The sequence below is a fragment of the Thalassophryne amazonica genome, chromosome 11 (assembly GCF_902500255.1).
Source record: "Thalassophryne amazonica chromosome 11, fThaAma1.1, whole genome shotgun sequence".
Classification (NCBI taxonomy): Eukaryota; Metazoa; Chordata; class Actinopteri; order Batrachoidiformes; family Batrachoididae; genus Thalassophryne; species Thalassophryne amazonica.
This window is the reverse complement of record NC_047113.1, coordinates 35,599,398-35,615,208: the sequence shown is the minus strand read 5'-3', so window position 1 is coordinate 35,615,208 and position 15,811 is coordinate 35,599,398. Positions and strand designations below refer to the sequence as shown.

Here is a 15,811-nt window from a genome sequence, read left to right as displayed (position 1 = left end):
AACCTGGCTCTGTGGTTGTGTTGAAATTTGATTGTGTTATTTATGTTTATGGCATTTTTGTGTGGTTGGTGGTTGTATGAGCAAATGTGTTTGGCTGTTGTGTTTTCTCTCATTTCTTTGGCAATGACAGAGATCTGGAATATATCCCATGTCTATTTGTGATGATGAATTTTACTGCAGAAGAATAGCTCAAATATCTCACTGTAAAATGCATAGCCCACCACTGGGGAGGTGATAGCCTCATGGTTAAAGTGTTGGGCTTGAGAGCAGAGGAAAATCACTAAGGGCCCTTGGGCAAGGTCCTTAATCCTGCTCGTTGCTCCTGATGTGTAGTGGGTGCCTTGCATGACAGCAGCCTCACAACGGGGTGAATGTGAGGCATTGATGTGTAAAGCGCTTTCAGCATCTGATGCAGATGGAAAAGCGCTATATAAATTAGAGCCCGACCGATATGGATTTTTTGAGGCCAATGCCGATAACAATATTTGGATGAAAAAATGCAGATAATCGTTAAATCGGCTGATTTGCCGATAGCCGATATATCAGCTGATATTATTATTTTTTTTTTTTAATGAATAAAATGTTCTTTTTTGGACCTTTAACAAAAAGGTATGACCTAAAAGCTGAAGCTTTGTCCTCATATTGATTAACTTTATAACAGAGAAGAATTCCCAAGTTCAAAAATGCAAAAATGCAACTGGAGCAGTTATGGGGCTATTCAAACGGGCCAACTAGTAAGAAAATGATCTTTGCGATATCACATGAGGTAAATCTGCCCTACGACTGGATTTTGGAAAACCATGTGACGGAGAACCAATTCTGATTGGACACTCACATTGCGCACGTCATCACGCATCTTCTATGAGGAGTACCAAGATGGCCACCGGTGGACTGAAAGTCCGCGGAGTTAACTTTTCAGCAAAAAGTAAGTTTCTATCTCATATCATTAAAAAGGTATTTACAATTTAATAAAGCTTGGTCCCAGCCATCGTACACAACAGCATTGGCCCCAGAGGGTTAATGGCAAACGGCAGTAATTCCCAGAACCCTTCCGGACGACAAGTCAATCTGAATGTTTCAACCTCTTAGCAGTAAACGAAAGTTTTTCATGCTAGAAATAAGGCCTACACAACGTGGGCTTAATAAAAAGCGTGACCGACGCAATTAAGCACATTTGACACATTACTATACTCAACAAAAATATAAACGCAACACTTTTGGTTTTGCTCCCATTTTGTATGAGATTAACTCAACGATCTAAAACTTTTTCCACATACACAATATCACCATTTCCCTCAAATACTGTGCACAAACCAGTCTAAATCTGTGATAGTGAGCACTTCTCCTTTGTTGAGATAATCCATCCCACCTCACAGGTGTGCCATATCAAGATGCTGATTAGACACCATGATTAGTGCACAGGTGTGCCTTAGACTGTCCACAATAAAAGGCCACTCTGAAAGGTGCAGTTTTGTTTTATTGGGGGGGATACCAGTCAGTATCTGGTGTGACCACCATTTGCCTCATGCAGTGCAACACATCTTCGCATCATCCGTGAAGAGAACATCTCTCCAACATGCCAAACGGCAGCGAATGTGAGCATTTGCCCACTCAAATCGGTTACGACGACGAACTGGAGTCAGGTCGAGACCCCGATGAGGACGACGAGCATGCAGATGAGCTTCCCTGAGACAGTTTATGACAGTTTGTGCAGAAATTCTTTGGTTATGCAAACCGATTGTTCCAGCAGCTGTCCGAGTGGCTGGTCTCAGATGATCTTGGAGGTGAACATGCTGGATGTGGAGGTCCTGGGCTGGTGTGGTTACACGTGGTCTGCGGTTGTGAGGCTGGTTGGATGTACTGCCAAATTCTCTGAAACGCCTTTGGAGACGGCTTATGGTAGAGAAATGAACATTCAATACACGAGCAACAGTTCTGGTTGACATTCCTGCTATCAGCATGCCAATTGCACGCTCCCTCAAATCTTGCGACATCTGTGGCATTGTGCTGTGTGATAAAACTGCACCTTTCAGAGTGGCCTTTTATTGTGGGCAGTCTAAGGCACACCTGTGCACTAATCATGGTGTCTAATCAGCATCTTGATATGGCACACCTGTGAGGTGGGATGGATTATCTCAGCAAAGGAGAAGTGCTCACTATCACAGATTTAGACTGGTTTGTGAACAATATTTGAGAGAAATGGTGATATTGTATATGTGGAAAAAGTTTTAGATCTTTGAGTTCATCTCATACAAAATGGGAGCAAAACCAAAAGTGTTGCGTTTATATTTTTGTTGAGTACATAAACTGAGTTAATCAAACTTAGTTGAACTGAAACAGGAGAAATGTGGGGTGAATGTAATCGCAAAGTTATTACAAACAACATCCTTATAAACTTACTTGTATGCTTTTGTCAGCCGATCAGTGTAGTGTGACAGTGAACTACAGGGGCCGGTGATGAACACATTTAAGCATGGGTGTAAGCAGCTCTCAGTTGAATGGCATCAGAGCTCCATCTATTGGACAAATGGTGCAAGGACATTTTACACTGCCGACACAATCATTATCTCAGTAACTGTTGTTTATGAGAAATTATCGGCGTTCTATCGGCAAAATTTCGTCCGATAGTGAGTACTTTGAAAAGGGTTTATATCGGCCGATAATATTGGACGGCCGATATATCGGTCGGGCTCTAATATAAATACAGTGCATTAGGGCTGAAACGATTAGTCGAGTAATTCAAATAATTCGATTACAAAAAATGTTCGAGGCAAATTATGTGCCTCGAAGCTTCGTTTAACGTTGTAGTACATATGCCAGGCCTGTGTGTGGCACTGTAATGTCCCCAGAAAAACAAACAGAAGAAGACTAGAGGAAGCGCTAATCAAATTAGCACAAAAGCTACAGCTTTCCAACGCGACAAACAGAGTGAAATCAAGCCTTTTAGGAAAAAGATGGTCTACACTGATCATCTGAAATAGCTTACTGTGCATTTAAAGCAAAGCAGTGTGTTTGTTTTTTAAAAAAAAAAACAGTTTGGCACGGCAGTCGGGTGCTGCCTCTCTCTGCCCGGCGTAAGCGGCTCAGCACTGCCCTCACACAGCTCCGTCCCTATGAAGGGTCAAAGTGATCAAAATGAATTGAAATATTGAATGTGGTAAATATGAAAGCAGTAAAACTTTGAATGTGGTAAAAATGAAAGCAGTAAAACTTTGAATGTGGTAAAAATGAAAGCAGTAAAACTTTGAATGTGGTAAAAATGAAAGCAGTAAAATTTTGAATGTGGTTAAAAGTGAAAGCAGTAAATATTGAATGTGGTTAAAAAATCAAAAGGGTAAAACTGGACTTGATAAAAATGGAAGGTGTGAAGTACTAAACATGAAAATGAGTGACATATGTCAGGTTTGACCTCGCCTAGACATACAAGAAAGAACTCAGAGAGTTGAGATGTCTTTAATGAGCTTTGCACAGGGGAGACACAGCAGAGCTTGAGTCCATGGTTACAACATGTGCTATTAGTCATATGCAGATACATTTGCAATCAACTGAATCATTCCGATCTTAGGTACAGAGTGAGTGGTTTTGCTGAAGCTTGCTAAATGTCAAACCGTAAACAGGCTGACCTGGCTCCTGTTTGTAAACAGTTTGCAGAATTTAAGATACAAAAGGAGCAGATGTAATAAAAGATAATAAATGATAATCATGTTTGTACAGTACATTTTATCTAACAACGTAAAAAACAACATCTGATTAATATTGCCCCTTTGAAAATTAGAATCGTTAAATTTGGATGCCATTAAAATCACATTATGGTAAATATTAATCTTAGAAATATTATGTCTTAAAAATATAACATTGGCTAATTTAATTCACTGCCTCGATTTTAGTACCTCTACTTTACCCACTTCAATTGTATCATTTGCTGTACTCGTTTTAATGTTGAATGTTTTCATCCACTGCCTCAATTTTACCACTTCCACTTTACACACTTCAGTTTTATCATTCACCGTGGCAACTGTGCAATTTTGCTCACTTCCGGTGGATCAGAATACGGCAGCAGCCACTGCTGCGACAGCGGAAATTTGTAGTCCAGAGCCACTGTGCATGTCACTGACCGCGGGGTGGCGCCATTGGGAGTCACAGGCGAAGAGTGCCCAAATCTAAAAGCGCTTTTCTACTTCACAAAAGTAGCACTACTCGGCTCGACTCTACTCGTTTTTTTTTTGCTTTTCTATTAGGATTAATACCTGGTACTGAGTGCTTTTTTTAGTACCTGCTCAGGAGCGGTTCCAAGCAAGCGGAGCCGATACTAAAATGTGACGTCAACAGGCTGCCAGCCACTGATTGGTCAGAGAATGTCATCACTGGATGAGTCATGAGCACGCCGTCCGAGACGAGAATCAAACCCGCCATTTTTAAATAGTCACAGCGGCGTTACAGAAACCGTTTTTTCCTTTAGTTTCACGGCGAGGTTTTTTTTTTTTTTTTACTCGCACTGGTCCGTGGATGAGTTGTGGACGTTTGTGTTTGGTGGCGGAGGAGAGAATACAGAGAGGTGGATGAAGCAACCTGAAATGAGAAAATCTCCCAGTTTTTGGCAGCACCCGGCTCACCGGACATTACAGCAATGCAGAGAACAGCTAAAAAAGCTTAAAAGTGATTACAGGACCACAACGACCGGAGTAGGTCAGACTGTAAGGGCTGGAAACGGTTCGACCACAGGAACGCTGTTTACGGACACCAACCGATGAGCACCCGGAGGCAGGATGACTGCGACTCGCCCACGGCTTTGTTGGAAGCAACGGATGGTAAGTGTTTTTGTGACTTTGTCTGTAGTCTGCTTGAAAGCACCGTTTAACGTTACTTATCCTATTGGTGGGAAGCACACTTTAACAAACCATGATTTTGAGTCTAAACTTGTGTTAAAGTAACATCGTTGTCTTGTGTATGCAGACACAGTGAGCTAGCTGACTGCTAACTAGGGAGCTAGCTAACTCTGTGCTCCGCTTTTAAGTATTAACTTCTGACAGAAAAACACCTAAAGTCAGCATGACAACAAACGTTTACATCTAATTTAGTGCCATTACTGTATTTTTTTAACATTTTGTGATTTTGTGTTTTTGTTGAAGAATCCAGTTCCATAAGCAAGGAGGGTTCGACCATCAACGTCCAGCACCACACAGCAATGTGTCATCACTGGTAAGAATAATGTCTCACATCACGTAGCTATTAGCTCCAAAATGTATTTCCCAAATATGGTGTGTGTGTGTGTATATATATATATATATATATATATATATATATACATACGAGGGCTGTCAATAAAGTTACGGTCCTTTTTATTTTTTTCAAAAACTATATGGATTTCATTCATATGTTTTTACGTCAGACATGCTTGAACCCTCGTGCGCATGCGTGAGTTTTTCCACGCCTGTCGGTGACGTCATTCGCCTGTGAGCACTCCTTGTGGGAGGAGTCGTCCAGCCCCTCGTCGGAATTCCTTTGTCTGAGAATTTACTGAGAGACTGGCGCGTTGTTTGATCAAAATTTTTTCTAAACCTGTGAGACACATCGAAGTGGACACGGTTCGAAAAATTAAGCTGGTTTTCAGTGAAAATTTTAACGGCTGATGAGAGATTTTGAGGTGATTCTGTCGCTTTAAGGACTTTTTACGGTGCGAGACGTCGCTCAGCGCTCTCAGGCAGCGTCATCAGCCTGTTCAAGCTGAAAACCTCCACATTTCAGGCTCTATTGATCCAGGACGTCGTGAGAGAACAGAGAAGTTTCAGAAGAAGTCGGTTTCAGCATTTTATCCGGATATTCCACTGTTAAAGGAGATTTTTTTAATGAAAGACGTGCGGACGGGTCCGCGCGTCGGGACGCAGCCGCCGCGACGCTCCGCCACAGGAAAAACACCTCTGTTGAAAGCCTTAAGGACAAGTTGGAACATGTCCTGCCTGTTAAACAATTTCTCATATACTCACTCCACTGAAAGCCATCAAAAGCCGCCTGGATTTTACAAATGGTTATCAACACGGAGGTGTTTTTCCTGTGCCGCCGCACCGCGTCGGCTGCGTCCCGACGCGCGGATCCGTCCGCACGTCTTTCATTAAAAAAATCTCCTTTAACAGTGGAATATCCGGATAAAATGCTGAAACCGACTTCTTCTGAAACTTCTCTGTTCTCTCACGACGTCCTGGATCAATAGAGCCTGAAATGTGGAGGTTTTCAGCTTGAACAGGCTGATGACGCTGCCTGAGAGCGCAGCGCGACGTCTCGCACCGTGAAAAGTCCTTAAAGCGACAGAATCACCTCAAAATCTCTCATCAGCTGTTAAAATTTTCACTGAAAACCAGCTTAATTTTTCGAACCGTGTCCACTTCGATGTGTCTCACAGGTTTAGAAAAAATTTTGATCAAACAACGCGCCAGTCTCTCAGCAACTTCTCAGACAAAGGAATTCCGACGAGGGGCTGGACGACTCCTCCCACAAGGAGTGCTCACAGGCGAATGACGTCACCGACAGGCGTGGAAAAACTCACGCATGCGCACGAGGGTTCAAGCATGTCTGACGTAAAAACATATGAATGAAATCCATATAGTTTTTGAAAAAAATAAAAAGGACCGTTACTTTATTGACAGCCCTCGTATACACTCAACAAAAATATAAACGCAACACTTTTGTTTTTGCTCCCATTTTGTATGAGATGAACTCAAAGATCTAAAACTTTTTCCACATACACAATATCACCATTTCCCTCAAATATTGTTCACAAACCAGTCTAAATCTGTGATAGTGAGCACTTCTCCTTTGCTGAGATAATCCATCCCACCTCACAGGTGTGCCATATCAAGATGCTGATTAGACACCATGATTAGTGCACAGGTGTGCCTTAGACTGCCCACAATAAAAGGCCACTCTGAAAGGTGCAGTTTTATCACACAGCACAATGCTGACAGCAGGAATGTCAACCAGAGCTGTTGCTCGTGTATTGAATGTTCATTTCTCTACCATAAGCCGTCTCCAAAGGCGTTTCAGAGAATTTGGCAGTACATCCAACCAGCCTCACAACCGCAGACCACGTGTAACCACACCAGCCCAGGACCTCCACATCCAGCATGTTCACCTCCAAGATCGTCTGAGACCAGCCACTCGGACAGCTGCTGAAACAATCGGTTTGCATAACCAAAGAATTTCTGCACAAACTGTCAGAAACCGTCTCAGGGAAGCTCATCTGCATGCTCGTCATCCTCATCGGGGTCTCGACCTGACTCCAGTTCGTCGTCGCAACTTCGCACAGCCATTGAAGAGGAGTGGACCAACATTCCACAGGCCACAATTGACAACCTGATCAACTCTATGCAAAGGAGATATGTTGCACTGCATGAGGCAAATGGTGGTCACACCAGATACTGACTGGTATCCCCCCCAATAAAACAAAACTGCACCTTTCAGAGTGGCCTTTTATTGTGGGCAGTCTAAGGCACACCTGTGCACTAATCATGGTGTCTAATCAGCATCTTGGTATGGCACACCTGTGAGGTGGGATGGATTATCTCAGCAAAGGAGAAGTGCTCACTATCACAGATTTAGACTGGTTTGTGAACAATATTTGAGGGAAATGGTGATATTGTGTATGTGGAAAAAGTTTTAGATCTTTGAGTTCATCTCATACAAAATGGGAGCAAAACCAAAAGTGTTGCGTTTATATTTTTGTTGAGTGTATATATATATATATATATATATATATATATATATATATATATATATACACACACACACACACACACACACACACACACACACACACACACACACAAAAAGAAAGAAAGCCATGAAAAAAAGAAAAAAAAAGCCATAAAAATATTGTTAAAAAAAAAAATCCCACTAAAAACTGAAACTGAAACTTTCAGTTATCCTAGTTGCTTTGCATGAAAGTCATTTTCTTTCAAATTATGCTCCAAATGGTCTATTTGTTGGAGCAAAATTTTGAAAAAAACATAACTTTTATACAAAGTGACCAAGATAACTGAAAGTCTGGAGAATGATCATATAGAAACTGAAAGTTTTTTTTTTTATTATTTATTACAGTTCTTTTTTTGGGGGGGGGGGGGGGGGGGTGTCACTCTGCATGTACGTACAAAGTCTGTTAGAAAAGTATCGGAACTTTTTATTTTTTTTCAAAAACCTGATGGATTTGAATCACGTGCTTGCATGAGCCAACCTTGAACCTTCGTGCGCATGCGTGAATTTTTTCACGCCTGTCGATTGCGTCATTTGCTGGTAAGCAGCCTTTGTGTGAGGACGGGTGGAGTTTCTCGTCATTTTTTCTTTGCAAGGAAATGGCAGAACGACTGGAGCAGCACGAGTGCATCAAATTTTGCCAGAAACTGGGCGACAGCCAGGTGGAAACCATTCGGATTATTCAGACGGCTTTCGGTGACGATCCTATGGGCATCACACAGATTAAGGAGCGGTACAACCAGTTTAAAGACGGCCGCACAATGGTGGAGAGCGCGCCACACTCCGGTCGGCCATCAACATGCTGAAATGACCAGATCATTTCCAAAGTGAACGCTGTGGTAATGTGGGACCGTCGTGTGACTATCCGAGAAATTGCGGAAGAGGTGGACATCAGCACTTTTTCGGCACATTCCACTGTGACAGAAGATTTGGCCATGAAAAGAGTTGCAGTGAAATTCATCGGCATGAAGCTGATGACGCAGCAAAAGCGCCACCGTGTTGAAGCCTCACAGGACATGCTGTGACATGCCCAGCTCGTCCACAATTTCTCGGATAATCAAACGACTGAAAAGCCACCGAAAGCCGTCTGAATCTTCTGAATGGTATATATATATATGTGTGTGTGTGTGTGTGTGTGTATATATAATTTTTTTTAAACTTGCTTTTGTTAATCACTTCCCATTTCTACCTTCATTATTGTCCAGGCAAGAGTAAAAGGAGCCTGTTCCAGCAGGAGAATCTGTCCATCCAGCGATGTTGAGGTTGAAGCTGAACTGGGTTCAGTGTGATCGACACATCCGACTGATCCTCGAAGAAGCAATGGAGGTGGAAGCTGCGTTTAATCGGGCAATCCTTGACGTGCTGGGCAAGCTTATCCACGCGATGCATGACTGGGGTGTGTGTCCTTCGCCCCCACCCCAGGACTATAGACACATGGAATTTTTGTATAGTTTGTGTTGCACAGATTTATTTTTAGTATTTGCTCTTCTTTTAGTTGCAGTAAACAATTTGACTTATGTGATTGTATCATAATTCGTCATTTCTGGCTGGGTCAACAATAATAAACATTTTGTCACTGATGTTTTGGTGGTTCATTTCTAAGAATTTTAATTTGGGATTTGCTACTCCAGAAGACACTGCACATTACACCTGGCTAAATCTTTACAAAGATGCTGGAATAATCATGTCTAAACTGATATTTTAGCAAATGGTATTCAACATGAAAAGGTTTAGTCACTTCAGTGAAGGCACCATTACATCAAGGAATTCTGGCTATACTCGGTTTAGGGTTTGATGTGATGTAACATTTTACCACAAACCACTGTACTGTGGTGTATAATTCTGCTGGATGACTTATACCAAACCAGAAGTAATTAATTCAGATATTTTGAACAACCAGTTTTACTGTCTGTTTACTTCCATTTACATTTATGACCCCATTAAATGTAAAACTTATTTTACTACTGGATTTTGCTTAAACAGCTTTTCAAATTGTGAGCATTTAATTTAAATCAGTAAACCTTGGTAACTTTTACAAATCAAATTGATGTTACACAAAAGTGGAGACATTTTAGCAAAAAGTACAAAAGTTTATTCAAAATTCACAGTGAAACATAAGCGGTGTATGACGTGTAGGCAAATGACAGGTATCCCATTCCGTGGCATGAGCTTTTGCAGCAGTGTCTCTGAGAAAACCATCTGAAACACACGCATACAGCATACATATTTTAATTAGTGCTGTCAGGTTATTAAAAAAATAATGTAATTGATTACATGGTTTGTGATTAGTTAATCAAAATGAATCATTTAATTGCAAGTATATTTTAAAAAATCTGTTTGGGGCATTTAATAATCTGGTAAACGGTGTGGGTTATTTCTGTTACACATCAAGCAGGTATTAAGCTGTAAATTGACCTTAAATTGGGAGAAGTGTGTAACTGTAATTTGGATGGGTTAAATGCAGACAAATTTCATTGTATTTATGTGTACAATGACAATAAAAGGCTGTCTTATAAAGAATGTCTATAAAAACAGAATTGTGGGAGTTTGGAAGCTGATTCTTTCTGCACAATATGACTCCTTTAATAATTGTGAGATTTCATATTTAAATTTGTCCATTGAACATTAAAATCTGGATGAAAAACAAATCAAACGTTTTTAATGCGTTTTAACTTGTTCGAGTTCAGTGACGACGTTAATTAACGGTCATTAAAACCAAATTAACATTTTGTACATGAACGTCAGTAAATGCACAAACTCCCAAGTTTGATTTTTAACAATAGTTATCAAAGCAAGTTACTTCAGTGTAAAAAGTATTGACATCTAACACATTTATTGCTCTCAGAAACGTGTCTTCATTTACAGACCAAGTCACTGACGTCTAGACAAAATTGAGCAAAGTGTGATAGGTGCTTTAATTAATCTAAATTAACGCTTTATTTTGACAACAATTTTAATACTTAATAGCGACAGCCTGCAGTTATTACTTATTTATGAGCTGACGATTAGCTTACCATCATGCTTTCTCTTCTTCTCTAACAGCTCGTATCTTCTTGTCTTCATATTGTTGTATGAATTCCCAAAGTCTTCTGTACTTCTCAAGCGTGTTTCGTCTCGTCGCCAGCAACTTTCTCTTAAAAACTCACAGAGCAGCAAACACACGGAGTCCGCCATTGTTTATGTTTGTGTCGCGTATAAAACAACGTCACTGCAGTTTGCTCTGCTGACCCCGCCCACGTTGAGGAGGTACTATTTGTAGTGGAAAAGGACGCGCCTGGAACCAAACTGAGTAGAATAGAGCCACTGAACTCACTACTATACACTATAGTTCAGTGACTGAACTCTACACCACATTTGGGCGCTCTTCGCCTGCGACTCCCAATGGCGCCACCCCGCGGTCAGTGACATGCGCAGTGGCTCTGGACTACAAATTTCCGCTGTTGCAACAGTGGCTGCTGCCGTATTCCGATCCACCGGAAGTGAGCAAAATTGCACAGTTGATGCGGTGAATGATAAAACTGAAGTGTGTAAAGTGGAGGTGGTAAAATTGAGGCAGTGAATGAAAACATTCAACATTAAATCGAGTACAGCATATGATACAATGGAAGTGGGTGACGTAGAGGTACTAAAATCGAGGCAGTGAATTAAATTAGCCAATGTTATATTTTTAAGACATATTTATAAGATTAATATTTACCATAATGTGATTTTAATGGCATCCAAATTTAACGATTCTAATTTTCAAAGGGGCAATATTAATCAGATGTTGTTTTTTACGTCACTCATTTTGATGTTTAGTACTTCACACCTTCCATTTTTATCAAGTCCAGTTTTACCCTTTTGATTTTTTAACCACAGTCAATACTTACCACATTCAAAGTTTTACTGCTTTCATTTTTACCACAATCTATGTTTTACTGCATTCATATTTACCACATTCAATATTTCAATTAATTTTGATCACTTTGACCCTTCATACGTCCTGGCCACAGACAGTCTCTGGAAGAAGTCCACTCTTTCTTCTGTGTTTTGCTTAGACTCGCAAATGAGTGTTTCGTTTTTTTAATTTTCACTTTTTTGGGCAACACACAATGCTTCACAAACATGGGAACTCGAAATGATGATAATAAGAAAAAAACAGTGATTGTGAGGCTTGCATGTTCAACCTCCAGCTGAAAATGAAATGCACTGGCTGAATCACAGAGAGAGTGTTAAAAAGAAATTCATGCAGGGACCCAGTCCACCACCTTAATAAATCAATCAATAAATAAAAATGGTTACATTTTACAAGTTGGGGAAAACAAAAACCAGAAAGCCACAACCCATCGCCATTTCAACAAAATGTCAAGACTTTGGCCCAACTTTGGCTGAGCTCCTGACACCAGGAAAGATCCAAAACTTGTAAAGATGTGAAAAAATAAATAATTACCCAGGAACACAGAAAGGGATACACTAAATTTGACAATCTCCATGATGACGGAGTGACATTGTGCCATTGTTTAGGGAGAGTCCTGGACTGTTAATGTTTTAAAACGCAAAAGTACTTTTTATCCAATTACTCGATTAATCGCCAGAATAATCGATAGAATACTCGATTACTAAAACAATCGATAGCTGCAGCCTTACAGTCCATTTACCATTTCACTGCATTTGAGACATACTTAGAGCTTAAATACCAAGCAGTATCACCATTTTCTGCAGTACTGCATTACTACTGATTAACACATTGTTAATAATAATAATAATTCTTACCACCTTAGGCCACGTGCATGTCCTTTGCTCACATGAATGCACAGTTCTCACCAAGTTATACAAGTCAAAAAGTTCACATGACACTGCTACAATTGTTTGAGGTTTTATTTTTAGTTCCTAGTCCAGTGTAGGTACTCTCCAGTGGTACATGAACTTCTGGATGGGCTGTTAATACTGAGCAATCCATAATTTTCTCAAAATAGTAAAAAGCTAAATGTTTTCTAGCTTTAAAACAGCACAATTGTGGTTCATAGAAAACAGAAAATGATAAGAGTCAGTAGGCTTATGCAAACACACGTTGAGCCAAAATCAAAGCCTTTCAGTGTTTGATGTTTTATAGAAGCACAGAATATCAGAGAACATCAGACAACTGGAAGCATTCCAGGAGAAGAAAGAAAGAAACAAAAAAATAAATAAATAATGCAACAACGCCCCAAAAATTTAAACATCTCAACAATCGAGCTCCAAGAGAGGAAAAAATATCAGTCACTTTCTGGAAATTATATTATCGTTACGATATTTAAAATGAAATTTGAGAGTGAGAAACACTGCAAGTCAACACAGTTCCACTCCACAAAAGAACCACATACTTTAGTTCCTAAGTAAGTCTCGTACTTTTTGTGTAAAAGTAGCTGCAGAGAAAGAGCAACAGACATCACTAACAGCACAACACAAGAGGGCCACCTGTGTGAAAAATACAAACAAAAACAGCTTTAGTTGTTTGTAGAAGCCACTGAAGAAGTCTCAGTAATTTATGTGCACTAGTTAAGCTAAATTAAAATAGCTTTAAGTGTAATACACAAGTTTCAGCAATTCCAAAAATTGCACCAATTGCTGAAGAAAGACGGTGTCATGTCTTGAGAACAATCAGCTACAATGTGCCAAAGATGACTGATCATCTGTTACTCACAGCAAAGTAACCATTCCTACAAAGTGCCAGCAGGTCAGAGTGGGCAGCAGCAGCAGTAATAAGTTGCCGCCGGCTGGTGTCACACTAAGTGGGCATGTCAGACCCGAGCTATCCTGGCTCCCTGCTTGCTCTCTCAGCTGTGGGCTCAGTCCCCAGTGTCCTCAACCCTAAACAGATCCAGTTGCTGCTGATCTGGCTGACTAATGAACATCTTTCCGTTACTTTTTCTAAATGCAGCTGCAGCTTCACAGTTGTCCCCGTCACCTCTCAGCAGTTTTCATGTGTGTTCCCCACACTATTACTGTCTCACTTCAGTCTCATACACTCAGCCATCCAGCAAATTCTTTTTTTTTTTTTTAACTCATCGTCATCTTGATCCAGGACAGACCCACTTTGAATTCAACTATCATGAATGGATTTACAAGATAAAGCAGACCAAGCCAAACCAAGCCAAGCACACCAGTTCCCATGGTAGCAACTTCGCCAACTGCACACATGCATAACGACAATCATGGCACCCCTGCTCCACTTACTGCAGGTTCTTCTCTTCATATTACAGCCAATGCAAAATCCTCATCCCAGGCAAACGAGCAGCCATCCACACTGTAACTACACCGCAAGTTGGCAGAACAAAAAAAAAAAAATTGAGATAACCTTTTTTTTTTAAGATTATGCACCCAAAAATACCAAGTTATTAAACTTTAGTTAACTGAAAACTTATTTTAACTAAATTAATTCATTTAATTTATGAGAAAAAGTAAACCACTTTGAGGCAGATGGTAGCACATGTTGTTCTGAAACAGGAAAGTTGGAGGACTGATCTCAGAGTATCTCAAAGTACCCATGAAAAAGAGGGTAAGCCTCAGTGTGCTCAAATCCCAAATCTATCAAAGAACTGTGTTGACTCTGCAATTCAGCCCTGAGTACCATGTGAATATTGTGGGTTTTTTACATTTAAAAATGTTAACTTCTATTCACTGTAAGTGGACTGAAAATATATGGGTTAGTGTAATTAGTCATTTTAATTTTTTAATTAGGTGCAATGAAAATGTACACAACTTCACATATGTGAGTTCTAATAACTTATTTTTAAGTATGTGGACTTTAAAATAAGGTTATCTGTTACCTAAATTTATTTGAGTTCTGCCAACTTTTTTTGAGTTTTTAGCTTATTTCATTACCAGGTGAAATGTGGGCATGTCCTTGGCCTCACCCAACCGATGGGATCCTTAACAATGAGACACTTGCAAGTTGGACTGAGCTCAGGAAAATGTGCCCATGCCACAAATATGCTTCTGCAGTCAAACTGATGTCAAAAAACACAAATCAGGAAGTGTTCGTCATTTGGTTTGATTCCTTTAAACTGGAAAATGCCATGCAGAGCTCTCACAGGAACCAGCCCACCTTAAATCAGAGGGATTAGCATGGATGTGGCACCAGGCGAAGTGTCCTCAATGTATTACCGCTGGACATTTTTATGCTGAGCCATACTTGGTATGTACTGCGCACATTTACAAAGCAGTAGGCTGCACAAGTAAACGGAATCTTATTGCAAAAGCATTATTCGTACACTAGAAGAAACATGAAACATTATCTGTGAAACAACTGTGCATTCCTTTAATAATCTCCCTGTGCATGAGGAAACCCAAAGGGACTCCGGACAGAGGGATGAAAACATGGCAGACAGTGTGTTACAACCAGACATTAAGGACAACACTAGTACAAATCTAACTATATATGGCCCACTGATGACCTTTGGGCTAGTGGGTCAAGGGTCAGTGACCTCTTGTTGCACAACAGGAGCTCAGCCATGCATGATTTGCTCTCTTGTTGTGTCACAGCATGTTCACAACAACACTAAAGCAAACAGCAAAGAGTAACACAGGTCATGGACTCACCAGGCCGTCGCAGTTGCTGATGGCCACAGTGGCTCCTGGCGTGTCTGTGATGTCACCCACGTACAAGCAGTCATCATGCAGCAGCTCAGAGTGCTGTGTGCTGTCGCTGTCATCGTGCCACACCATCTTGGCTCCGGGGGCCACCAGCCTGCTGTTGTGGTGCAAGCGCAGGTGGAATTCCCGGCCGAAGACAGTGACATTGTAATAAAGCGTTTCCCGACGGGCCATAGGCTCTTCATCCTCATAGAGCCACCTCGCATCTTCCCACTTGTCGTCGCCTATTCCTACCTCCCTCCTCCGGCGCCTACGGGACTGTCCTCCTGCCATGTGGTCAGCCGAAACTGTGTGAGACAGAAAGCGACCCTCTGCATCCACACTGATGGGCCTCACCAGTCCATACTCCCCCAGGACGTGCTGCAGGGAGTCTAGGGAAAGGCCAGCAGAGGACAGGGTGGAGGGTAAAGGGGGCGAGTAGAGAGGGGAGGATCGAGCAGGGAGAGAGAATTCA

The 15,811-nt window shown here is 41.0% G+C and overlaps 1 protein-coding gene across 2 annotated transcripts in view; it reads right to left on the bottom strand.

Moving 5' to 3' along the window:
• LOC117519913 (A disintegrin and metalloproteinase with thrombospondin motifs 2-like) overlaps window positions 1–15,811 on the bottom strand; it is a 549,951-nt gene that overhangs the window by 533,189 nt on the left and 951 nt on the right. For both annotated transcript variants that reach the window (XM_034181185.1, XM_034181186.1), the window contains exon 2: window positions 15,304–15,728. In XM_034181185.1, the coding sequence (XP_034037076.1) occupies window positions 15,304–15,728 (425 nt within the window). The remainder of the gene's footprint in view (window positions 1–15,303; window positions 15,729–15,811) is intronic.